The sequence below is a fragment of the Microcaecilia unicolor genome, chromosome 3 (assembly GCF_901765095.1).
Source record: "Microcaecilia unicolor chromosome 3, aMicUni1.1, whole genome shotgun sequence".
Taxonomy (NCBI): Eukaryota; Metazoa; Chordata; class Amphibia; order Gymnophiona; family Siphonopidae; genus Microcaecilia; species Microcaecilia unicolor.
Genome location: NC_044033.1, coordinates 435,957,182 through 435,983,388, shown reverse-complemented (window position 1 = coordinate 435,983,388; position 26,207 = coordinate 435,957,182). Strand labels below are relative to the sequence as shown.

Here is a 26,207-nt window from a genome sequence, read left to right as displayed (position 1 = left end):
TGTAAGGTGGATGTTGGTATGTGAGTGGAGGGTGTTGGTTGAATGTATAAGGGTGAGTGTGTAAGTATATAATAGCAGTGTGAAAGTAATGAAAAAATTGTTTTGGTTTATTGTGAACTGAAAGGAAGCTCTGGAATGAAGGGGGGATAGGATGAAGGTGAAAAGGGATAGACTCAGAAGTAACTTGAGGAAATATTTCTTAATGGAGAGGGTGGTGAGTTTGTGCAATGGCTTCCCAGTGGAGGTAGTGGAGATTAAAGCCATATCTGAATTCAAGAAAGCTTGGGACAAGTACATAGGATCTCTAAGGGAGTGAAAGGGAGATTAGATGGCTTAGATGGGCAGCCTGAACAAGCCAAATGGTCTTTATCTTCCTTCATTTTTCTGTGTTTCTATGATTATTGGTGCCAAAGACTCACACAAGTGGCACTTACTTCTAGGCACCCGTTTATAGAATTGCCACAAAAGTGTTTATCATTTCTTTTTAACTCCCAGTCTCACTTATCTCCAAGTCTTAAGATAGTTTCCCAACAAGTTTGTATTCAAGTCCAGATTCCCAAGAGCAGAGGCAGCTCTTGACTCAACAGTCCTCCAAGAACCGTAGCATACCCAGAATAAGAACATATCTACCATCTTTGTCTGTAACCTTCTTTCTATTTCAAAAGGAAGTTTATATATGGCAACTCCATATTGTCTTATCCTATCACATTTTAATTCCTTTGTTTAATCAGTGTATGTATTCCACTGATCAAACAAAGTGAAGTCTAGTAAATACTAGATTAACTGGTCAAGCTAGTTTTCCACATGCACCTTTTCTACTACTTTTCCAGCAAGTAGTCAGGGTTCATCCTGCAGTATTCATTTCCACAACACTTATTTTATCATGTAGATCTCTATTTAAAATTTCCATGCAGTGCTACCTTGTTTCACACCAGCTGTTGTCCTGTGAACTCTCCCTTACCATACACACAACATATTCGCCCTCCCATGCATACACATCAATTTACACCCTACCAAATTATAGGTAACAGAGACTGCCATCTATCACTGGGTTTTTCATTCTTGATTTCTTTATTTCCTGCTGGGCGCATGCCAGGGAAGAATTTTTTTTTCTCATCTTTCATTGTAGGGTGAAATCTTTGCCATGATATGAATAGCAGGCATTTACTTTTTCAGTGAGTGTTCTCTCATGACTTAACACATCATGGGGCTCATTTTCAAAGCACTTAGACTTACAAGTTCCATAGGTTAATATGGGGCTCATGTTCAAAAAAGAAAAACATCTAAAAAGTGTCACAAAGTAGCATTTGGGCGTTTTTCTCACCAAAATATCCAAATCGGTATTTTCAAATCTCATTTTCCAGACATTTTTCTATGCAGTGCATCCTAATCTCAAGGGGGCATGTCAGGGGTGTTAACGGTGGGATTTGGGCATTCCTAAGACCTGGACGTTTTAATTTTGTTCCATTATGGCTGAAAAACATCCAGGGCTACAACTAAGATGTTTTGAGATAGACCTGTTTTAATAATGACTAAGCCCCCCAAAAATGCTCTAAATGACCAGATGACCACTGGAGAAATAAAGGAATGACCTCCTTACTTCCCTAGTGGGCACTAACCTCATCCCACCCCACCCCTAAAATGTAAAAGAAAAAGTACATACCAGCCTCTACAACAACCTCAGGTTATAGCCATTCCTATTAAAGCAGCAAGCAGATCCCTGGAGCAGCCTAGTGGTCGGTGCAGTGCACTATAGAGAAGGGGACCCAGGCCCATATCCCACTCTATTACACTTGTGGTGGAAAGTGTGAGCCCTCCAAAACCCTACTGTACCCACATATAGGTGACACCTGCAGCCATAAGGGCTACTGTAGTGGTGTACAGTTGGGTACAGTAGGTTTTTGGTGGGTTTTAGAGGTCTCCCCATACAATATAAGGGAGCAACGGTGAGATGTGTACCTGGGAGCTTTTAGGTGAAGTCCACTGCAGTGCCCCCTAGGGTGCCCCACTGCTCTGCTGGGATGGCTGTGTGGCCATTTTACTAAGAATGTTGGTTTCTCCTAGGCTCCTCCTATATCACAATGGCTTGATTTTGTGCATTTTTCATTTCTTTTTTTCCCCCAAAAAATGGACCAAGAAGATAGAGCACAAAATCATGTAGCAAGTGGCCATTTTTGGAAAAAAATGTTTTTCTGTTTCAAAAATGGCTATATTTGCTATTTGGATTCTGGACATTTTGAGTAAAACATCCAAAGTCGGTCTGACACATCATATCAAAAATGCCCCTTCATGTAACTTTATAAGTCCAAGTATTTTGAAAATATGTCTCCACGTAAATTTGTAAGGCTAACTGCTTTGAAAATATGCCTCCACAGCACTTAGGTTAATCCCACAAATCCAAGCAAACTTCAAGAGCTGCTTCTTTCATCTGCAATAACTACACTGCCTCTCTCCATACACTGAGAAGTCAAGTCTTGTCACAGTGGTTCAGGATAACATCATACTGGTCTGACTACAAAGGATTGCACCAGCTCCAATCAATTTAGAATGCTGCAGTAAGATTGATAGACATTTGAAAGTACTGTGATCACACCATTTCTGCAAAAATTCACTTGCTACCAGTACAACACAGGGCTAAATTTAAAACTCTGATCTTTTAGGCCCTTAAAGGAAATGGGCTAGAGTACTTGAAGGAAAGGATCTCACTCTACACAAGGTCACTAAGATTCTCCCAAGGAATATCCTTAACCACCCTGTGCAAAGGATATCACATGATGTAACACCCGCTGATGAGCCATCTCCCCAAAGAGATTTTGATCAGGTATGTGCCCACTTTTGCTAGGGACCCACAAGAGCTCAGTTTTACTTGAGGTCGGGAAAGGTTTGTAATTTTTAGTCTATCCTTGAATTGCTGTTAAACAGGTAGTCAGTTTGTTCAAAAGCTGTAGGTATCTCTAGCTCAGTGGGTGAGTAGCTGCATATCATCCATGGACATGGATTACTGAGACCAAGTCAGCACGGCTTTTGTGTGGGGAAATCTTGCCTGACCAATTTACTTCAATTCTTTGAAGGAGTAAACAAACACGTGGACAAAGGGGAGCCGGTTGATATTGTGTATCTGGATTTTCAAAAGGCGTTTGACAAGGTACCTCATGAAAGGCTACAGAGGAAATTGGAGGGTCATGGGATAGGAGGGAATGTCCTATTGTGGATTAAAAACTGGTTGAAGGATAGGAAACAGAGAGTGGGGTTAAATGGGCAGTATTCACAATGGAGAAGGGTAGTTAGTGGGGTTCCTCAGGGGTCTGTGCTAGGACCGCTGCTTTTTAATATATTTATAAATGCTTTAGAGTTGGGAGTAACTAGCGAGGTAATTAAATTTGCTGATGACACAAAGGTATTCAAAGTTGTTAACTCACAACAGGATTGTGAAAAATTACAGAAGGACCTTACAAGACTGCTAAATGGCAGATGACGTTTAATGTGAGCAAGTGCAAGGTGATGCATGTGGAAAAAAAGAACCCGAATTATAGCTACGTCATGCAAGATTCCACGTTAGGAGTTACGGACCAAGAAAGGGATCTGGGTGTCGTCGTCGATAATACACTGAAACCTTCTGCTCAGTGTGCTGCTGCGGCTAGGAAAGCGAATAGAATGTTGCGTATTATTAGGAAAGGTATGGAAAACAAGTGTGAGGATGTTATAATGCTGTTGTATCGCTCCATGGTGCGACCGCACCTTGAGTATTGTGTTCAATTCTGGTTGCCGCATCTCAAGAAAGATATAGTAGAATTGGAAAAGGTGCAGCGAAGGGCGACTAAAATGATAGTGGGGATGGGACAACTTCCCTATGAAGAAAGCCTAAGGAGGCTAGGGCTTTTCAGCTTGGAGAAGAGACGGCTGAGGGGAGACATGATAGAGGTATATAAACTAATGAGTGGAGTGGAACAGGTGGATGTGAAGCGTCTGTTCACGCTTTCCAAAAATACTAGGACTAGGAGGCATGCGATGAAACTACAGTGTAGTAAATTTAAAACAAATTGGAGAAACTTTTTCTTCACCCAATGCATAACTCTGAAATTCGTTGCAGGAGAACGTGGTGAAGGCGGTTAGCTTAGCAGAGTTTAAAAAGGGGTTAGATGGTTTCCTAAAGAACAAGTTCATAAACCACTACTTGGACTTGGGAAAAAGCCACAATTCCAGGAATAACATGTATAGAATGTTTGTACGTTTCGCCAGGTGCCCTTGGCCTGGATTGGCCACTGTCGTGGACAGGATGCTGGGCTCGATGGACCCTTGGTCTTTTCCCAGTGTGGCATTACTTATGTACTTATGTAGATGTACAATTTATTTATTTAGATTTTTCTTACACCTTTTTCAGTAGTAGCTCAAGGTGAGTTACATGTTTTTTTGTTTAAATCTGGTTTATTGTCAAACACACCAGTATACAAGCAAGTAAAAGATACAAACATTGCCAATGTATAGTAACGCTTCCTACAAGTGGCTTGAGTTTTTTTCCAACCCCCCCCCCTACTTCCCCCCCTCCTCACTCCCCTATCCTCTCCCGCTTTCCAAACCTTAACAGTTCAAAATCCTACTTCGAGCTACCAGAGTGAGACAGTCCGAGAATGGGGACCAGGTTTTGCAAAACCGGTCCCCTTTCCTGGAGGCCAGATCTGCTACCCCTTTCTTCTCTAGTGAACAGTGTATCATAGCTGTCCTCCAGTGTGCTATGCTTGGGCCTTCGGTGGCCAACCACAATTGCAAAATTACTCGCTTTGCCATTAATACAGTTCTCTTCAAAAAAGCCATATTCCCCTCAGGTGTGGGTTTCTGGGTCTGAAAAAGATCAAACAGTTGGGTCGGATGTAGTTGCCATGCGGTAGACCATAATTGTGAGACATGGGAGTTCAGCGCCCCCCAGAAGGATCGCACCTTTGGGTAAGACCAAAACATGTGCCCCAGGTTAGCGCCACTGTTCTTACATTTGGGGCATGAGTCTGTATCCCGGAGCATAGCTCGGAAAGCTCTGTGCGGAGAAATATGCAATCTATACAAGAATTTGTATTGAATCTCCCACCAGGCTGCATTCTCCGTGAGGCCATAAGTAGACTTGAGGCACATTGCTATTTGCTCTGGCTTGAGGTTAATTCTTAGTTCTTTATTCCAGGCCTGTACCACCGGAGAACAATCATAGTCCTTCAATAAGTCTCTTAATGTTCTGTGGAAGTAGCACAACGGTACCTTCAGGTGCGCGTCTAGTCCCAAGGTCTCATTCAACTTTTCTCAGACCTCTCCGGTCAGGTGGACTGAGGGCAAAGAGTTAATATAGTGTCGTAACTGGAAATATGCAAATCTGTCTTTCTTGTCTAACCCATACTCCTCACACAATCCCTCAAATAACTTTACAGCCCCCTGCTCTGTCATCACATGGTATAGATAGTGGATCCCACTAGTTGCCCACCTTTGAAAAGCTGCAGTGGAGCCTCCCGCTGGAAAATCCAAGTTGCCCTGAATGGGCAGTAGCAGAGAGACTCCCCTATTGCCCTGCAAATGTTTACTCAACTATCTCCACTTTGCTCATAGCGCCAAAGTTTTGGGCTATAAGGCCCCAGTGCAGGTACTTTTCCAGCAGGCACATGCAGCCAGTATGCATGGTGAGTTACATTTAAGTATACTGGGTATTGAGTATCCATTGACCAAATCAGTTCAGATAGTGACTTGAGGTAGATATTAAACAGAATAGGTGACATCATTATTATTATAATTTGTTACATTCCACATTTTCCCACCTATTTGCAGGTTCAATGTGGCTTACATAGTACCGCAGAGGCATTTGCGGACTCCGGTGTGAACAAATACAATGTGATGTTGTGGTAAGATACAGTTCATGTGGTACAGCCACAGTAGGAATCGTAGAGTTCTGTTATGTCCATTACGTGCTTTAGTTTTGTTGTGTGGCAGAGGTCAGGCATTTAAGTTGGATCGGTAGGGTATGCCTTTTTAAACAGGTTGGTTTTTAGTGTTTTCCAGAAGGTTAGGTGGTCGTACGTCATTTTCAAGGCTTTTGGTAACGCATTCCACAGTTGTGTGCTTATGTAGGAAAAACTGGATGCGTAGGTAGATTTGAATTTAAGTCCTTTACAGCTTGGGTAGTGTAGATTTAGATGTGTTAGTGTTGATTCGGATGTGTTTCTGTTTGGTAAGTAGATTAGGTCTGTCATGTATCCAGGGGCTTCGCTGCAGAGAATTTTGTGAACCAGGGTGCAGATTTTGAAGGCAATGCGTTCTTTGATTGGGAGCCAGTGTAATTTTTCGCGGAGGGGTTTTGCGCTTTCAAAACGCGTTTTTCCAAATATAAACCTGGCTGCCTTGTTTTGAGTGGTCTGAAGTTTCTTGAAGGTTTGTTCTTTGTATCCTGCATAGATTCCATTGCAGTAGTCTACATGGCTTATTACCATTTATTGTATCAGGTTGCAAAATGTTTTCCTCGGAAAGAATTGTTTCATGCGTTTGAGTTTCCACAATGAGTGGAACATTTTCTTTGTTGTGGATTTCACTTGGCTCTCCAGTGTCAAGTTACAGTCCATTATGACACCGAGGATTTTCAGGCTGTCTGAGATAGGGAGGGTGTAATCTGGGGTGTCGATACTTGTGGGGTTGTCCGCGCTGAGTTGGGATGAAAGGATGGGACAATGTGTTTTTTTTCTTTATTGAGTTTTAGTTGAAATGCATTTGCCCATGAGTCCATGATGTTCAAGCTGAGCTTGATTTCATTGGTGATTTCTGTCAGTTTAGTTTTGTATGGAATGTATATTATGACATCGTCTGCATAGATGAAAGGGTTAAGGCCTTGGTTGGATAAGGACTTGGCTAGTGGGGTCATCATTAGGTTGAAGAGGGTCGGTGATAGCGGTGATCCTTGTGGTACTCCAGTCTGCTTTCCATGGTGATGATATGTTTGAGTTTGATTTTACTTGATATGTTCTTGTGGTTAGGAAACCCTTGATCCAGCTGAATATATTTCCACCTATCCCGAACTTATCTAATAGTCTTATTAATATATTGTGGTTTACCATGTCGAATGCACTCGACATATCAAATTGGAGGAGGATGTTTTTGCCTATTGTTATTTCTTGCTTGAATTTGGCTAGGAGAGTGAGTAGTACTGTTGCGGTGCTATGGAGGGGGCGAAATCCTGACTGTGATTCGTGTAATATTGAGAATTTGCTTATATAATCTGTAAGTTGTTTGGTTACCATGCTTTCCATCAGTTTGACTACCAACGGGATAGCCGCTACTGGACGGTAGTTAGTGATTTCATTTGTTTTTTTTTCTTGGTATCTTTTGGTATCGGGGTGAGAGTAATGCATGACCCCCCCCCCCCCGGCTCTCTCCCTGGGTTTAGCCAGCTCTGCAATTTGGGGGGGGGGGGCGCAGAGGTGGACCGGAGAGAGAGCCTGTTCAAAATTTACCAGCATACCACTGCTTAAAACCATTGATTGTACCAGGCTGCGGAATATTTCCCTCGGGGAAAAAAAAAAGGTTTTACTCATTTCAGTTTCCACATTGAGTGGAACATTTTCTTAGTTGTATTTCTCACTTGGCTCTCTAGCATGAGATTTCGGTCGATTGTGACTCCGAGAATTTTCAGGCTATCTGAAACAGGAAGGGTGTGGTCTGGGGTGTTTATATGGGTGGGTTTGTTCGTGTTGTGTGGTGATGAAAGGATGAGACAGTGTGTTTTTTTCTGCGTTAAGTTTTAATTGAAACATATCCGCCCATGAGTTCAAGATTTGGAGGCTAAGTTTGATTTTGTTTGTGATTTCTGTTAGATCATGTTTGCACGAGATAGATATCGTGACATCGTCTGCGTAAATGTAGGGGTTAAGGCCTTGGTTGGATAGAGATTTGGCTAGTGGGGTCATCATTAGGTTGAAAAGGGTTGGTGATAGCGGTGATCCTTGGGGTACTCCACATTCTAGTTTCCATGGTAGTGATCGAATTTGCTGTCAATTGGTATGTTCTTGCGGTTAGGAAGCCATTGATCCAACTGAGTACACTTCCACCAATCCCGAAGTATTCTAGTACGTTTAGTAGTATTTTATGATTTACCATGTCAAACGCACTAGACATGTCAAATTGTAGGAGAAGTACACTCTTGCCATTTGCAATTTCTTGTTTTAATTTGGTTAGGAGAGTGATTAGTACTGTTTTGCTGCTATGGTTGGAGCAGAATTCTGATTGTGATTCATGTAATATTGAAAATTTGTTTAAGTAGTCGATGAGTTGCTTGGTTACCATGCTTTCCAGTGTTTTGACTACCAGAGGGACAGATGCTACCAGGCGGTAGTTTGTGATATTGTTTGCTTTTTTCTTTGAGTCTTTAGGTATTGGGGTGAGTAGTATATTGCCTTTGTCCTTAGGAAATAGTCCATGTTGTAGCAAGTAGTTCAAGTGTGATGTGAGGTCTGCTATGAAGCATTGAGGGGTGGATTTTATTAGGTTGTTGGGGCATATGTCCAGTTTACAGTGAGATTTTGCAAAACTTGTTAATCGCTTGGGTATGTAACAAATAATGTAATAAATAAATCCTTTAAGTCCAGAGAGCATAGCCAATTATTTTCCTGAATCATTGGGAGAAGGGTGCCCAGGAAACCATCCTGAACATTTCTCAGACTAGGAATTTGTTCAGGGCCCTTAGGTCTAGGATGGGACACATCCCCCTGTCTTCTTCTGCACAAGGAAGTACCTGGAATAGAATCCCTGTCCTTCCTCCCCTGGTGCAAAGGTCTCGACCACATGGGCTGACAGTTCCTCTCCAAGTACCTGCCTATGCTGAGAGCTGAAGGAATGAGCTCTCAGTGGGCAATTTAAAGTTTTAGATACCAACCAAGTGCATATGACAGACTATTTGAAGAGCCCACCGGTCGGAGGTTATAAGGGGCCACCTTTCATGAAAAAAAACTTCAGCCTCCCCCCCCGACTAGCAGGTCATCCAGGAAGGACACTTTTACTGCAGCTATGCTCTTGCTGGAGCCAGTCAAAACTTCAGCCCTTGCTTTGCCTGGGGAGCAGCAGGGGCCTTTGGCGCACATTGTTGACATGAATGAGCACACTGGGGTTGAGTCTGAGCAGGCTGGCGAACCAAGGGGTTGTACCTACACTTCTGATTGTAACAGATACACCTCCATGGCTTGCCAAAAGTCCTCCTAGCTGAGGAGGTAGTTGCAGAAGGCACCCGACAGCAGAGAGAAAAGATGGTATTAATATGTTTGATTTGGTCTGACCTCCTCAACCTTCTCTCCAAAAATGTTGTTATCCCCCCGCACAAGGCATCCGCCAACTGCTGCTGAACAGAATGTTTCAAGTCAGTTAACACGCAGCCCTGAGAGTCTGCGTAGTACTATGCTCTCAGCAAAGATCCTGGATGCCACATCAAAAATAAGTGCCCCTGGCCAAGAACCTTCGACACCCCTTCTGCTGCTTGGCCAACTGGCAAAGTGACTCGGCTTGCTCCAGTAACAGCATCGCTGCCAGGTCCGACAACTTGCGCACAGAGTTTCGGGACCAACAGAGGGGACTCCCAATTCCTAATGAGGACTTTCTGGAGTGCCTCGTAGAGAGGGACAGTCACAGCCTCCCTAGGAGTCATACAGTCCAGAACGTCAAGCATCTTGGCCCTGGGCTCGTCCTCCACTTCCAAAAGAAGTGGAATGGCATTAGCCATTTCCTTGACAAAGGAATGAAAGACTCTCTGGAGAAGACATTCTCCTTTTAGGTGGAGGGGAGGATTCAGAGGGAATTCCATAAGACTTATCTGAGGAAAAGTACCTTGGATCCTCCTCTGAATCCCATGAGCGCTCGTCTTCAGGTCAGACAATGCCTCCTGTTCGGCACGTCGAGATCGAATGTGCCTCGAAGTGGAGGAACCATATCCTTGAGAACGACGTCAAGAAGTTGGTTCTAGTCTCGACTCGGCAAAGCTTCCTTTACCGACATCGAAGGAGTGCTAACTTGGGTGGCAGTTGACACCGGAGCCACATGCAGTGTCAGGGCTGCAAAGGGAGCAAGCACCCCCAATGCCGATGCACACCATTCCAGAAGGCCCTGCAGAAGCTCAGGAAGCAAGATCCAGATGCACTTACCAAGGGCCAACACCAGGAAAGGCTGGGATGCTGGCTCAGGAGCAGGCTGTAGAACATCTGAGGTTGATGCGGGAGCTGGGTCTTGGTTGCTGGGAGACAGATGCATCAGCACCTCCTGGAGGGGGAGCGGTCCTCCTGGCATCGACACTTCTTGGGTGCCAAGTCCTTCAATGCCCCAGAGCTCCAGGCACCATGCATTGAGGGCAATCGATGCTGATGCTTCTTAGCCTTCACCTGAAGATTTTCATCGAGGCTCCTCGGTGCCAACGAGGACAACATCGAATCCAATCCTGGGGGCCCTGCAGAGCAGAAGGCCTCGACACAGGTGGAGACCCACTTAATGCTTCACTATGCCCAGTGTCTAAGGGTCTAGCAGCAGCCATGATTACTGATGCCGGTGCAAAGCAGATGCTGAGTAACCAGACTTGGCTCCAAAAATCCTCTCTCATTGAGCCTCTCTGGAAACCCAAGTCCTCTTCTTCATACGAAGGCAGAGAACACAGTTAGGCGGACTATGGTCAGGCCCAAAACACTGAACACACCAAGAATGGGTGCCTTTCCCAGAGATCGTATGACTGCACCAGGTAAAGGGCTTAAAGCCACTGGGCACCTTTATGGACATGGAAGAAAAAACTTCCTCAGTTAAATTAAATGAAGCGATAGTGCCTGAAAAAGGGGCAAGGCCCGACAAAAATGAAAGGAAAAATCCTGGCCAAAGTCATAAGTACTGCCATACTGGGACAGACCAAAGGTCCACCAAGCCCAGCATTCTGTTTCCAACAGTGGCCAATCCAGGTCAAATACCTGGCAAGATCCCCAAAAAAGTACCAAACATTTTATGCTGCTTATCCCAGAAACACTGGATTTTCCCGAATTTAATAATGGTCTATGGACTTTTCCTTTAGGAAGCCGTCCAAACCTTTTTTAAACTCTGCTAAGCTAACCACCTTTACCACATTCTCTGGCAATGAATTCCAGTAATTACACATTGAGTGAAGAAAAATTCTCAGATTCATATTCAATTAACTAATTTGTAGTTTCATCACATGCCCCCTAGTCCTAGTATTTTTGGAAAGAGTAAACAGACGCTTCACATGTACCTGTTCCATTCCACTCATTTTATAGACCTTTATCATATCTCCCCTCAGCTGTCTTTTCTACAAGCTGAAGGGCCTTAGACGCTTCAGCCTTTCTTCATAGGGAAGTCGTCCGATCCCCTTTATCATTTTTGTCGCCCTTCTCTGTACCTTTTCTAATTCCACTATATCTTGGAGATGCGGCGACCAGAATTTAACACAATATTCGATGTGCGGTTGCACCATGGAGCGATACAAAGGCATTATAACGGCCTCATTTTTGTTTTCCATTCCTTTCCTAATAATACCCAACATTCTATTTGCTTTTTTAGCCACAGCAGCACACTGAGCAGAAAGTTTCAATATATCATCAACGACATCTAGATCCCTTTCTTGGTCAGGGACTCAAGGCCTACATGACAATGGAAAAGTAAAACTTAAAAACCAGGCAAAATAAACTAGAAACCAAAGGAAACATTTTTTTTAAATGGGGGGGGGGGGTGTTCTACAAACAGGAACACAATAAAAGACAAAAAAAAAATCTCTTTGGACCAAGTGAAAGTGAGGAGACAGTTTAAAAAAAAAAAAAAAACACCCCCTCTCCTCAGTAGAAAATAGAGCCTGCGTTCTTGCAGTGGAGCGTCTCAAGCTCCAGAAAGCTCTACTTATGGTATACTTAAGTCCCGGATCGGGCAACATGGGTCAGCGTCACCCACTTGTAAGAATCTAGATGCCTGCTTGTCCTGGGAAAACTGGAAATATAGTGAGACAGAATAATAGAATTCAGTAACATCCAAAACTTATTAGCATTATAATTATGTTCGCATTTGGGGTAATAACTCAGAAAATGCTGTTGAAAAAAAGACAAAGAAATAAATATATATATATATCACAGAACTGGAATCTCTCTTTTAAATAGTAGTAATAAACAATATTAATTGCATTTTTATAATATACCACTGCATTGCACAAAACAAAAGAAGCAAAGTTTCCACAAACCATCTCACTCTTTTGAACTAGGCAAAGGGAAAAAAAAACTTTTTTTAATGCTCCCAGGTTTCAACCTAATTCATGTTTAAGTAATAAATAGATTTAAACTCTGAATATTGAGCACCTGATTTTCATAACCTGTGTTTTAGCGGCCCTTTACCAGGAAAAAAATAAATCTCTGTATGAATATAACACATGCTAGGATGTCCCTATAACCAGCCCCTCCAACTGACACACTGATTTCAATTTATAGGTTACTACACTAACTATAAAAAGTATTCCATTAATATATGTCCTATGTACATCTGTATGCTGCACAAGCTGGCATATTTGAAAACATAAATAGGGGAAAAGATAAACTGCCAGACCATGTGTGGGGGATGCAGGTGGGAAGAAGGTAAAATGCTGAGGAATTACCAGACCCCTGATGTTGGCGTTTTATTACGTTGAAACAGACCGTGTCAGGTCCTTTTGTATCAGCAACAATAAAAAGTATTGCTTCACACCATCTCCAGTGTTGGATTAGTCTATTGGTCAGCCTCTACTCCTGCTTGCTTTGACAATTTTAGTGCCATGTAAGTGTGCCATGAGATGAAAAAGGTTGAAAAATTCTAGACTAACCTAAATGGCTTCAACTTTTTGACATCATGCCATCTCCTCTTCTTAATCATACCTCCTTGGCAGGGAGCAGCCTAAACAACCTATCTTCTGCTGGAGGTAAAGAAACACTGGAGCTTTCGACTAAGCACAGTTCCCTTTGGAAGAGATGTGGGCCACTATTAAAGCCCCCTCAAAAGCTACAAAAATTCTAGTAAGATAGGCCTCCCACTTATTACTAGTTATCAAAAACAAAGGTACACTGTGGTGAAGTGTATAGGGTTGCCAAATAGATCCAGATTCGCCCAACAGGGTTGATCTAGTCGTGGGCTTACACCATTGCATGCAAAGACTTGTGGATTCCCTAAGAAAAGCAAGGCTACAAGTCCCTGCATGTATTTAGGGTAAGCCCAAATACATGCCAGGCAAGTCTTTACCTTAGTTAGCAACCTGATGGAAAAGTGTGAATACTATCACCTCTACCACAAGTGAGAATCTGAGGCATGTTGTGATTACTGGGATGCAGTTTCCTAGAAAGCTTTGAAGTATTTATTATCAGTACAAGAACTCAAGCTATGTAGTTAGCCCAGGTTTGTGCTGTCAGAAAGCAATGACTACAAAGTGTAGACTTACACCACCTCAGTCATTAGCCTGTAGAAAAAGCTGATGCAGTTGGGGGTTGAAGTTGAGAAGTGATTAAAATGCCCCATGTAAAAATGTAAATATCTCATTGCATAAAAAGCAACTGTTAATTTGAACTGCATGTTTTTCTCCAGCCCCAGCTAAACACCCAGCTTATAAAGGCTGCCACCCCGACAAACCTGCACAAGATACAACTTTCATGTAAACCAAGAGTTTGATCAGTGATTGGTAAACCACTGCCTCAGGTAGAGACTAGACTTTTTTAAGTGGCAACATTGTGGAATGCATGCATCCTTAATGCTGAAGGAATAATTTCAAAAGAAAATAGAAGCAAAATATACATTTATCCCAAACAAAATTGTAACTAGTGTTTACAAACTGGGGGGGAAAAAACCACCAAACCAAACATACATACCAAGAAGGCAGGTTCTGGACGGATACTTTGAGACTAAAGAAAATTAGCAAGTAAGGACTAATTTTTCCTTCCATTATGTCCCAAGCATCAGTCCAGACTTGTGAGATGTAAAAGCAGTCAAAGTTGCAGGGGTCACAGAAACCCCTGTGGAAAAAACCAACATCATGAAGGCTGGCTCTACTGTAGCAGAAAATCCAAGGGATAAAATATAGGCCACGTGGAGACCAATCGGGGAACCCCCTGCCCGCTATAAAAGGTAAAAATTACCTGCTTTCCGCTCCGAGCTGTAACGACCTGGTGTCCCAGTGAGTAGCTGCAATAAACGTTGAAATAAACGCCTTTAAGGACGTTCAAATTTTTTTTTTTTTCAATGGAGCCAGCGGGAGGGGGGAGAAAAGGAGGGACCTGGCGCCACCAGGTTTGCACTTGCTCAAGAAGAGCCCTCAACCCCAGGCACTCAACAAAACCTAAAAATTAGGCTTGGAGGCCTAGCCAGAGCTGCTGCTGTGTGTGACCACCACCTGCTGAGATAGAGAACATACTGGGGAGTTTCCGGCAGCACATGACCACATATAGGGAGGCAAAAGGTTTGCTCTCTATCTCCACCTGCTGGTAGATGGACACAACCCACCAGTCTATGGATTGATCAGCATGATGATATGGAACAACAAATCTCAACTGAAATAGTTTGCTGAGGCTCCAAGTAAGCAGCGCTCTAGTAGAATGTGCCTTAACATTCAGAGGCACATTATTTCCCCAAGAAAATATAGGACGACAAAATTACCTCCTTAACCCACGGGGAAATAGTAGCTTTGGAGGCTTTCATTCCCTTTCAAGCATCAGAAATTAGGATAAAAATATGGTATGAACATTAAAAATTATTGGTAACCTCCAGATAACAGAAGGCCCTATAAACATCCAGGAAGCACAAAAAAGTTTCACACCATAATCCTCCCTGTGAAAGAAAAGATAAATTGGTTGATATGAAAGGAGGAAACTACCTTGGACAGAAAGGAACTGTGTGGATAACCCCAGCCTCAACAGAGAAACAAGTTTAGAGGAGAACGCTTGAAGCTCAAGACATGGCCACCAGAAAAGTCTTTAAAAGTGAGGTCCTTCAGCGAGGCCTTGTGGAAAAGATCGAAGGGATATTCTTGTAGAGCCTTCAGTACCAATTTCAACTCCACGCTGGACAAATAGGCTTACAGGACAGATTCAAGTGATTGACTTTTAGAGAAATCTAAGCACACACATCCGGATAAGCAATCAAGGAAGAATTTTGAAGATGCCCTCAAACAAGCATGGATGGTGATCTGAACCTTATGGTAACCCTTTCCTAAAACCTTCCTGTAAAAAAAAAATCCACCAGAATTTGTGCCAGATTAACTAAATGGAGAAAAGTGTGATTAATGCAATGCTCAAAAGGTTCTCCATACTCTGGCATATGCTGCAGATGTTGACTGCTTGTGCACCTGCAGAATGTTAGTAATTACCTCCTCTGAATAACCTTTCCTTAACCTTTCAAGAACCAGGCTGTAAGACCAAAATAGGAGGGATCATCCATTTATTATTTTTTACCACCTTTTTGAAGGAATTGTTATGGGATCTTAAGATAGGTGGTTTCTGAGACAGACGTTGAACTGAAGGTGCTATCTAAAGAAGAATCAAGTGCGCGTACCAGGGTCTTGTGGGCCAATCTGAGGCCACCACTACTACTGGGCCTAGGGTGATAAGCGACACGTAAAAACTCTGCCCACCACTGGCCTGGAGGAACACTGAAGACCATTGGTTGGACACCTCTGAATAGCACCTAGACCCTCAAATGCACTGTTCCTCTAGCAACTGTAGAACCGGCAAACATAAGCATTGTTTGGTTGCCATCAGATCCAGGATTGGAAACCCCTACCTCTAAGTTATGAGCTGGAATTCTTCTAACAAGAGAGTTTTCATTCTCCTAGATAACAGCATTCCTTGAGGAAAGCTGCCCAAGTAATCAATTCTCCTCTGATGAGCCACTGAACTGAAAGAAACATGAGTCTGCCCATGTAATAAAAGTGGGCAGCTTCCCTGGCTAGAGGCATACTTTGTGCCCTCCCCCCCACCTGTTGACATAGAAGTCTGACAATATGACAGCAGTGGCCTATTAATTTCTATAGCGCTACTCAACATATGCAGCATGTACACTGAACATGTAACAGTCCCTGCTCAGAGCTTACAATCTAATCAAGACAAACTGGACAAATAAGGGTAAGGCATCTTGTATCCCCTACCTGTGACATTTGGCCACTGGCTTATTTCTACAGGCTTTGCCCAGGACATACAGCAGTTAACTAGACTACCATTCTTGAAAGTCTAAATCACTAACTTTGCTAAACAATGTAATGTCCTGATCTATCCTTTGTTTCTGTTAAACTCCAGGTTGCTTGAGCTGGAACAAAAACACATTGCAGCAAGGATTAGCCACCACAGATGTTCCTGCATTTGGAGCCACCACTAAAAGGTTATACGACTGATCCTTTTAGCATCAAGATTAGTGAAGGTACTCTGCAACAGGCAAGTCTTGCCAACTAGTGGTACACTAGTGTGATTCTGGCTTTTTATCTAAGTTGTACGTTATAAATGCTATAAGGCTTGCTGTCTTAAGTGGAGGAGTAGCATAGTGGTTAGGGTGGTGGACTTTGGTCCTGAGGAACTGAGTTCGATTCCCACAAAGGCAGCTCCTTGTCACTCTGGGCAAGTCACTTAACCCTCCATTGCCCCATGTAAGCCGCATTGAGCCTGCCATGAGTGGGAAAGCGCGGGGTACAAATGTAACAAAAGAATTACAAACAGACATGGGTATTGAACAAGCAAATAGGCGTTAAAAGCAGCCTTCGAAAGGGTGGTCTTTTAGCCTAGATTTGAAGACAGCCAGAACTGGAGTTCTACCTACTGATTCAGGAAGTCTATTGCAGGTATATGGTGCAGCAAAATAAAAAGAACAGAGTCTGGGGTTAACAGTGGAAGAGAAAGTTACAGATAAGATATTTACCTGATGAACGGAGTTCACAGGGATGAGTGTAAGGAGACAGGAACTGAGGAACTGCAGATTGAATGCACTTGTAAGTCAATACGCAGAATTTGACTTGCATGTGGAAACAGATAGGGAACCAATGAAGTGCCTTGAGAGAGGGCTAATACAAGCCTAGTGTCACTGGTGGAATATAAGGCATGCAGCAGAGTTTTGAACAGATTGCAGGAGAGAGATATGGCTTAGTAGGAAACCCATGATAAGCAAGTTGCAGTAGTCCAACAGAAAATGAGTGTGGATAAGGGTTTTGGTAGCATGCTCAGAAAGGAAGGTATAAATTTTGGTGATGTTACAGAGAAGTGACAGGTTTTAGCAGGCTGTTATGTGCATACAAAGAGAGTCAAAGATTACCCCAAGGTTACAAGGTGATGAGAGTTACCTAGAGAGAGAATGGGGGAAGAGAAAAGGTGGGTTAAGGGGAAAAGATAAGCTGCTCAGTCTTGGCCATGTTTGGTTTCAGATGGCGCCGAGACATCCAGGTATGGAGAGGTAGATCTGGGCGTCATCAGCATGAAGGCAATACTAAAAACCATGGAAGGAGATCAGAGCACCAAGGCAAGAAGTATAGATGGAGGTCTTAAGACAAAGACCTGAGGTATACCAACTGATAGTGGGATAAAAGTGGAGAATACAGTAAAAGTGCAATGGGAGAAATAAGAAAGAACAGAGCCCTGAAATCCAAGTGAGGACAGCGTTATCAAAGAGTACGTAGTGATCAAGTGTCAAAAGCAGCAGACTGAGAAGGATGACGATTAGAGACCTTTGGATCTGGCCAGGAACAGGTCATTGGAAGGGCAGGTAGGGTTAAATGAAGGGTTTTTTTGAGTGGCGCGACTACAGTACGTTTAAAGGCATCAAGAACAGTTGCAGTGGAAAGCGAAAGATAGAGTATATGACAGATAGAAGGGATGACAGTAGAAGAGTGCCAAGTAGATAGGTTGAAAAGGATCAGAGGAACAGTTTGGAGGAGGAAAGAAAATGTGCAGTTTCCTCTTCAATGACTTCAGAAAAGGAAGAGGCAGGGGTTGATAGAATAAACTGAGGCAAGGAGAGGTAGAGGTGATTTGATTGGGAACTCAAAAAGTTAATCTTGTGACCATTATCATTAAAGTACTCAGCCCAAGTATGGGAAGAAAGAGAAGGAGGGGTTGGAGATGAAGGCACTTCAAGGACAGTTCAGTGTGGCAAACAGATATCGAGGGCTTGAGCCAAGAGAGTTTGTCAAGTGGATGTAGTAGTCCTGTTTGGCAAGTGAAAGAGCAGACTGAAGGTGGTCAGTAAAAATTTGAAATGTATGAAGTCAGCATGAGCATGGGATTTCAGCCAAAGGTGTTCAGCAGATCAGGCACAGGAATGTAGGTAACAAATTCTAGATGTCAGCCAAAGCTGACGCCTTACAGAACAGGGGAATGGGAGGAGTAAGAATCCAGAGCAGAAGGAGAGAATATTATAGGAAGAGACAGCCTCATTGACAGACTTGAACAGTGGTTGAGAAGATGGATGAAACACTGGTGGATTGAGTTCAAGAGTCAATAGCCTGAAGATTCCTAAATGTATAGGTGGAGATTGTATGGGACTAGGGAGGGAGGGTGTTTAAGTGAGAAGGTATCAGATGATGGTCAAACAGGGGAAGAACTGAGGTGCAGAAACTGGACAGTGTGCAGTTGGAAAGACAAGATCAAGACCACTACCCCTGTCACCAGAATGGCCACGGTCTTGGCCATTCTGGTGAACAGGGGTAGTGAAGCACAGCTGAAAATAAATGTGTTGGTACAAGCAGGAAGATGAAAGAAAAAGGTTGTGGTAGGAAAGTTTGTTGGGAGACAGAGTGGGTATTCCACAGGGCACATGAGAAAGGCAGAGAAGGCGAGAGGAGAAGAACCCTCATCTGCTTCCCATGCAGTACCTGCGGAAAGGAAAGTAATGTTTTCCAAATTGCTCTGAGCTCCAGAAGGTTGATCAATCTAGAGGCTTCCGTCAGTGACCAGCAACCCCAAGCTGTGAGATGAAGACAGTGAGCCTCCCAGTCTGACAGGGTAGCATCTGTGGTGACTGTCTACTCTAGTGATGCTAGAGAAGTTCCTTCTGAAGGCTGGCCGGAGACAGCCACTACTGCAGACTGCACCTTGCTTGACGTGCCCAAGGGCGACAAACATGGTAATGCATGAAAACTGGAGACCAGCAAGAAAGCAACAACTGGAGTGGCCTCATGTGCATTTTGGCCCAAGGAATAAATCTCCAAGGTGGAAGCCATGGTCCCCAATACTGGAACATAACTCCAGAGATTAAGTGGGAGCAAGCTGGCTCTTGACCATGTTGACTACCCAGCCTAGGGAAGGAAAATCTACTGCTCTGGAGACCTGAAGGCTTTCCTGATAACAGGCAGCTCTGATTAACCAGTTGTCCAGGCAAGGATGGACTTACCAGTTTTTCCAAGTCCTCCAACCTACCTCGAAAGGGGAGCTTCACTAACCTGGACTTGGATTGCACATCAGTTGCCCAGTGTCTGAACCACAACAATCAACTTGCTGAAACAGCTAAAGCTATTGGCTTAGCAGATGCTCTAAGCAGGTCATACAATAAATCCACTAGACACAAAAGACCTGATTCCAGGGAAGGAAGGTAAACATTGCACTCCTCTGAAGAGAAATCTGTTGTAACAAGGAAAGACAGGCTCCAACTGCATAAGAGCTGCAAATAGTAGTTTGTAGACAGAGGGCAGCTACCAAGTTGAGCTTTAAGAAAGACTCCAATCTGTGATTGTGGACATCTTTGACAGTGGTACCTCCTACCAGTGTAGTTTAGGTTTAAGCTGCCTAGAGTTGAAGCCCTGATCACAGCAGTCACTATCTATTTCATCAGGGAGGATAGGATATAGCCTAAAAAGGGTAGCATGGGTTAAGACTTGATCTGGAATGTCCCACTGTGCTGAATAAGTTCCTCTACAGCTTCACATATATGGAAGGTTTTGGGAGGCTTTTTAGTCCCCAACATAATAGTATAAAATGGGAGTGCCCAAGTTGAAAGAGGACATATTAAAAAAATGTTTAGAGCCTTAGTGATAAAAGCAGTGAGGTCCTCCCTGTGAAAGTCTGGCTGCTCTAGATCATCCCCCTAGTAAGGGCCATATCTCCCTCCATAGAAGCTCCAGATGAGGAATATAACCAGAGGCCGCTGACGGGCAATGTCAGAATCATGGCTGAAAGCGCCTGACAGCTTATCTAGAAGATTCACTTGATCCAGTCTCCTTTTCTTAGAACACATCATCTGAGGGAGAACCATATCATTAGAAGGCAGAGACCTCTTTAAAAAGGCAGATGTAATAATACAAACAGGTGAAAATATGAGGTTTCTTCAGCTCCTTGTACCTTTGCCAAACTTTGGGAGAGGTCAGTAGGAGCAGAAATGTGCTGGGAAGAACCCAATTAAGTCACAGGAATTTCATCCACACAAGTAGCAGAGAGAGAGACTGCATTCCCTGAAATGGCTGCAAATATGTGGTCAGAGCCTGCCAAACTCTCTCCTGCTGCTGCCCTTCACACAGTGCACTTGAACACAGCTAGGTATCTGCAGCAGTAAAATCCTACCCCTCACAAACCTGCGAGTACAGTGACCTCACCTGACTGTTTGGTAGCTCCCACACTGAACAGCATTTTGCTGGCTCAGCTGCTACAGAGAAAGGGGGGGGGGGGGGGGAGGGAGGGAGGAACACCAGCACATTTGCTGCTTCCCACTGAAATTGAAAGTCTCCACAGGTTCCAGCACTAAGTGACCGATGTGTGAAAAATATAAATAAATAAAACTTACCACAGAATAAAAGGTGCTGGTAAGGCAAGTCACTTCCCTCCCGCTCAAGAAAAGGAGGCAGAATGCAGGGGTGGGGAGAGAGGTGATCTGGCACCAGCAAGTCTGCACCCAAAACTGCTTAGCAGTAAACTTCAACCTCCAGCTCAAATGGCTCAACTTAGTAGACCAGAAGTCACCAGTATTAGTCACAGAGCTGCACACGATATACCTCTACCTGCGTGCTGGAGACAGATCTCCTGTACTTTACCTTAAAGGCTACTGTGCATCTGCTCTCAGCCAGTACTCTCTATCTCCACTTGCTGGCAGACTGGCATTGTTCACATATCCAGTGCAGATATGGATCTGTTTAGTGTATACCAATACGCACTGGCAGGAAATGTAAATGCCAACAATGACAACTGAAAGGAAGACAAACCATGAAATTTACACCCCCTAGTACTGTACAAGAACCACCACTTAAATATAAGCATATTTAGATGCTTTGCAAAATTTGCAACAAGGGGACTTTAAATCGTGCTTGCAGACACATTTATTGCCAAAAAAATTAGATAGTACCTCTACACAGATGTTGTACACAAGGACTAAAGGTGATAGGCCTTACAAAGGGGAGGATAAGCAGGAAGAAGTTTATTTATAAAGAGTATTTATACAGCAGCAAGTCAATACATGAACAGCAAAATACAAAAAGTTTAAATACTAGAATGGGACATCTATTATACTGACAACCAGCACTAACAAAAGTGTTTCAATCATCAGTTTAATGAACCTTGCAAATCTCAGCACTACTGTGGAGATGCTGTTTATCCCTTCCCAAAATCCATGTTTTAAATCATATACACAACTTGAGAACTCCCCAAATGGGCACAGTAATTGTCAAGTTTGTCTAGTTCAGCTCATATTGCCCTTGACATGCCTTCAAGTTATTTGTGCCTTTATTTTAGAAAAACCTACAGAATCTTATTACAGAAATTTCATTAAAGAATCAATTTTGCAGACAAGATTTTATTAAAAAGGGATGAGAACTACTTGCCTGTATGTAGAGTTAATATGCCAGTTAAAGCAACTGGCTAGCAGTGATCTCAAAGAAACCAACAGTCCCCATGCTATGACAGGTACTGACATGTGCTTGGTTAAGGCTAGACAGAATCAGAATCCAGGTTTCAAAGGGTCTCTTCTCATATGTGCAGAACCATAGTGCTCTAAAGCCATCTGCAGGTACTGAATGCTGTTTCAAGCATGTCTGGACCTCTGAACCTTCTACCAAGGCAATCAGTTTAACCCCAAACCTCCCAAATTAAATGCGCATTAAGGAGAATGTACTGCCTACAAAAAGTTTTAGCACATTACACAGTTACATTAGAGAATTTTATCTTGAATGTATTTTTTAAATATTTCCCTAGATCAGGGGCTCTTAACCTTTTTGTGCCATAGACACCTTTGAGAATGACTGAACCTATGGATCCCTTCTTGCAAAGAGGCAGAGAAGGGAAACGATAGAAACAATGAGGTCCATTGAATGCAATTCTAGGATTAACGGCTTGTATGGATATTTAGGTACAAAAGAACCTTTGAACAGCAAACTGTTGACCATCATCAATTACATGCTTTCAGAAAAAAATTTACTTCATGCAAACAAATATATTCTGATTTTGCTCATTTTAGTGATATTTATTGAAGTTAATATTTTTGGAGTCTCTAGAAGAGAACTTAAACTGAAATGTAGCTTTTCATTCAATAACAAAAGGAAGGCAACAGAAGTAGAGTTTAGTGAAAATATATATGAGAAGAATACACAACTAAGTTCATGGACCCCCTGAAATCTAACCATAGAACATGTGGGAGTCCATGCATCCCAGGTTAAGAACCCCTAACATGTTTTAATATTCTATTCTACTAAACAAAAAACAATCATGCAATTTTGTAAAAAGCAACAGTAAATTGGTTTATAAAATGTAATTTTTATTTTACTTTTGCTGTTACATGGGTCATAACATTTTCACAAGGCTTTCTTGGGACTACAATCAATGATTAGCAAAATAATTCCAACAATTGATGGACAAACCTGCCCCCCCCAACCCCTCACCTATGCACAAACCTGCACAGTAGTACAAAATTATATCTGGACTGTTATATTGTTAGCTCATTCCAGTGTATTAAGACATGCACTTGTCTGCCAAACAGAACTGCCTGGATGCAGATACAAACATGCTTATAATACACAGCAGAATTGAATATCAGAACTACAGAGGCAGGAGTGTAAGTGAATTTTACTGGAGGATATGAACTAACAACTGAAAATGAAGACAAAGTCCCATGTTCTCACTGCCCAACAGTGACCCCTGCAGTACAGAAGAACACAACCCAAAGAGCTCAGTTCAGAAATATCAAGGTTTTATTTGGCCCAACACTGTAGAGGATGCAATAATAGGAAGGTAGGATACTGAAGGAAGAAACACTGTAGAAGGGATGAGAGAAAAAGCTAGGCTTAAGTTCTGCTGCAGTTAACTAATCCATATTTTAGTCACTTGCAGAAACTTTCCAATTTTTAAATACCAGATACACTTTAGTCCTAAGTGTTTGGAAGATATTTGTTTATATGATGTGATGCTATTAATACTTTTCTACAGCAGTTATTGCACACCAGGAAGGGCAGGATGAACAAAAACAAAAAAAAAAATCAAGGAATGAAGTTCCCAAAGCTGCAGTGTGAAGGACTAAACTGTTGACTTCCGCACATATGGATGGGTTTTCTTGGTTACAGGAAATCCAAGTGATGTGATAAGGAATGGAGCCATGTAAAAAGGTTTGATATGAAAGGGGGGAAGAGAGACCTTATGTGCATTTTAATTGTCTCCTGTGTCTTGAGTTTCGCAGTCATCTGTTGCAGTGTCTGATGTCCATAACTAGAAAGTCAAGCATATTTACATAAGTTACAAGAATCTAAACAAGTCATATTTAATATGTACATTAACTGTTCTGTTTTTGAATGATGTTGACAAAGGACTCACAACAGCAAAGAACAACCCTTCCAATGAAAGTTTAAGCCGCCTTGCATTATATGCCTAAGAATCAGCTGCATGCCTATTCAGCCAAAGGCTACTACAGTTTGATGAATAGTTGTCACAGCTAGCCAGTGTGCTATCCTTAAAGCAGCTCTAAATACCATGCTACTGCCAGTCCCAACTAGCTCAGGTTTTCTCCCCAGCAAAAAAAGTACTACAAACTACTGCAACTGTTATCCTACCACAGGGGGTCCCCAAAGCGGAAGGTTTCAACTGAATTTCCCTTCCTCATCTGGCAGCCAAGACTAGTTTGAACTTCTGTCAGACAGTTTTGCTTTCAATTCTGCATCTTTACCTTTGTTCTGTAGTCAATAAAACCCCCATTCTTCAAGCTTTAGTTCAATAAAGTAATTTCAATGTTTCAAAATCAGAACAGCAAATGTGATGTTTAGACTTAAGGTAGCTGAGACAATAACCAAGGAACTGGAGTGTATCAAGTTGTAGAAGTAATGTTTTGAGAACATGTGCAATTACTTTGCCTGCAGTTCAAGCTGTTGTGTATGATCAAGCTAAATGGCATACTGCAGCCTCACAGCTATGGGAGCCAGGCTAATCAAGTTAGTATCTGCTAATTTGTGGTCTCTTGCAACTGGAACTGAATATGCCAACTTTCTGGCTTTTTGCATCCCCAGTTGTGGACATCCTGTTAATGCTACAATTCCTCAGTCCCTATCTTCTCTTGGTGTACATAGAAGACATTAACACACTTTAAGGCAGGAAAGGAATAGTTCTTACTTTCCAAAATTCTAGGCATCAATTTTTGATCTTCATTAAGACTTAATAATGAAACTCTTCTGTATACTGCTTTGACATTGATTTTAAAAAGGCAGTATAAACAAATGACATGAATAAACTTCATCTTGCTGGCCCTCAGCTCAGAGGTTCAGAACCATCATGGTTACCAGTCCTCAGACACTGCCTAGCCATTCTTACAATACCCCATAATATTTACATGTATAACTTATGGAGCCCTGAGGACCAAAGTTGAGAACTGTGCTGAAAGCTGAAGTCCATTCTATTCTGTCTTAGGGTCTTCACCACCACCCCCTTCCCCTCATATTCTGTTTTAGGGTCTTCAACACCACCCCTTCCCTTCCTTTAAGCCACCTGTCTTTAATACCTTCTTACCAAGTAAGAGACCTAGTGCTGCTCATCTGGCAGAAATCTACGTGGCAGCATGTCATCTTCACCAGGTCAAAAGGTTTCATGTCTGTGGCATGCCCATTGTTTGTTAATCCTGGGAATGATTAGATCTAGGAATTTATATATATTGAATTTTTCAGTTTGTTCTTTACTACCTCCAGAGATAGTGTTTAGGAATTCTCAAAGTATTAGTTCTATCAAATGCTGACACTTTCCTCTTATTACATGCCTAAAAAAATTCTTATGACTACTCAAGAGGATTAGCCCGAAGTTTTGTTACCGCAAGAACCTTTAACTGATTTTCTTCAATCAGCTCGAGATAACATTACTTCTTAAGCTACCCTCCTGGTATTGTTTATAAGTGAGAAGATTATGGTTCTAAAGACACTTTAAAAGGCTTTTATAAAGTATGGTTATTTCCTGACGTGACCCGTGTTACATAGGAAAGTAGGACATTTTCAAATAAAAAGATGAAGGCTTTCACTCGGGGCTAGCTTTTTGAAGCCCATTGTAAGTGCTTGATTTAATATCCTGATTCAATGTATGTGTTTGAGCCAAAACAGTTAAAACAATTATTGTTAAAGTTAAGATATTTCTTGTTTGTTGTCAGCTAGGAGGAGATATTAGGGTCTTAGAAGAATCAGGTGTTTAAGTAGATTACTGCTTTCTCTACTGTATCTCACACAGATGTGGGCTGGATTGTTTTCTTTGATTATTTATAACAGTATTTGTCCATTTATATGTAAAGTCCTGGGAATAACTGACAATCTTCTGTACCATGCGAGTGCTACAATCTGAGCCACAAAATTCTGGGAGTGAGAGTTTACCTGGGGGAAAAAAAAAAACCACCACACACAGCAGGAACCACTCTTGAAAGTGGTTTTAACCAGGCATATGTAAAGTGGAATTGCATGCTGTAGTGGCCAAAAAGAAGAAAAAAAAAAAAAAAAAAGTTTTGCTCAAGAGTTAACATGCTCATGTCTCTTCCTTCACTTACTCTCCCAAAAACAGAGCTTTACAAATCAAAGGCAAATTAAAATGAACAGTATAACTGCTTTTCCACTTATCAGGCTCTTTACTGGAGAGATCTGATCCAGAGTTTATTACGACATATGACAGCAAGAATGCAAGAGATTGAGAAGTAACTTACTGTTAAGTTGTCTCTAAGCAACTGCATGATAAGTGTACTGTCTTTGTATGAGTCTTCATTCAGGGTATCAAGCTCTGCAATGGCTTCATCAAAGGCCTAAAAATAGA

The 26,207-nt window shown here is 42.3% G+C and overlaps 1 protein-coding gene across 1 annotated transcript in view; it reads right to left on the bottom strand.

Annotated features, from left to right (window-relative positions):
• Positions 1-21,548: 21,548 nt before the first annotated feature.
• The window catches only part of YWHAQ (tyrosine 3-monooxygenase/tryptophan 5-monooxygenase activation protein theta), a 67,281-nt gene continuing 62,622 nt past the window's right edge, over positions 21,549-26,207 (bottom strand). The window contains 2 exon segments of the mRNA XM_030198882.1: positions 21,549-23,648; positions 26,101-26,196. Of these exon segments, the coding sequence (XP_030054742.1) occupies positions 23,589-23,648; positions 26,101-26,196 (156 nt within the window). The 3' untranslated portion in view covers positions 21,549-23,588.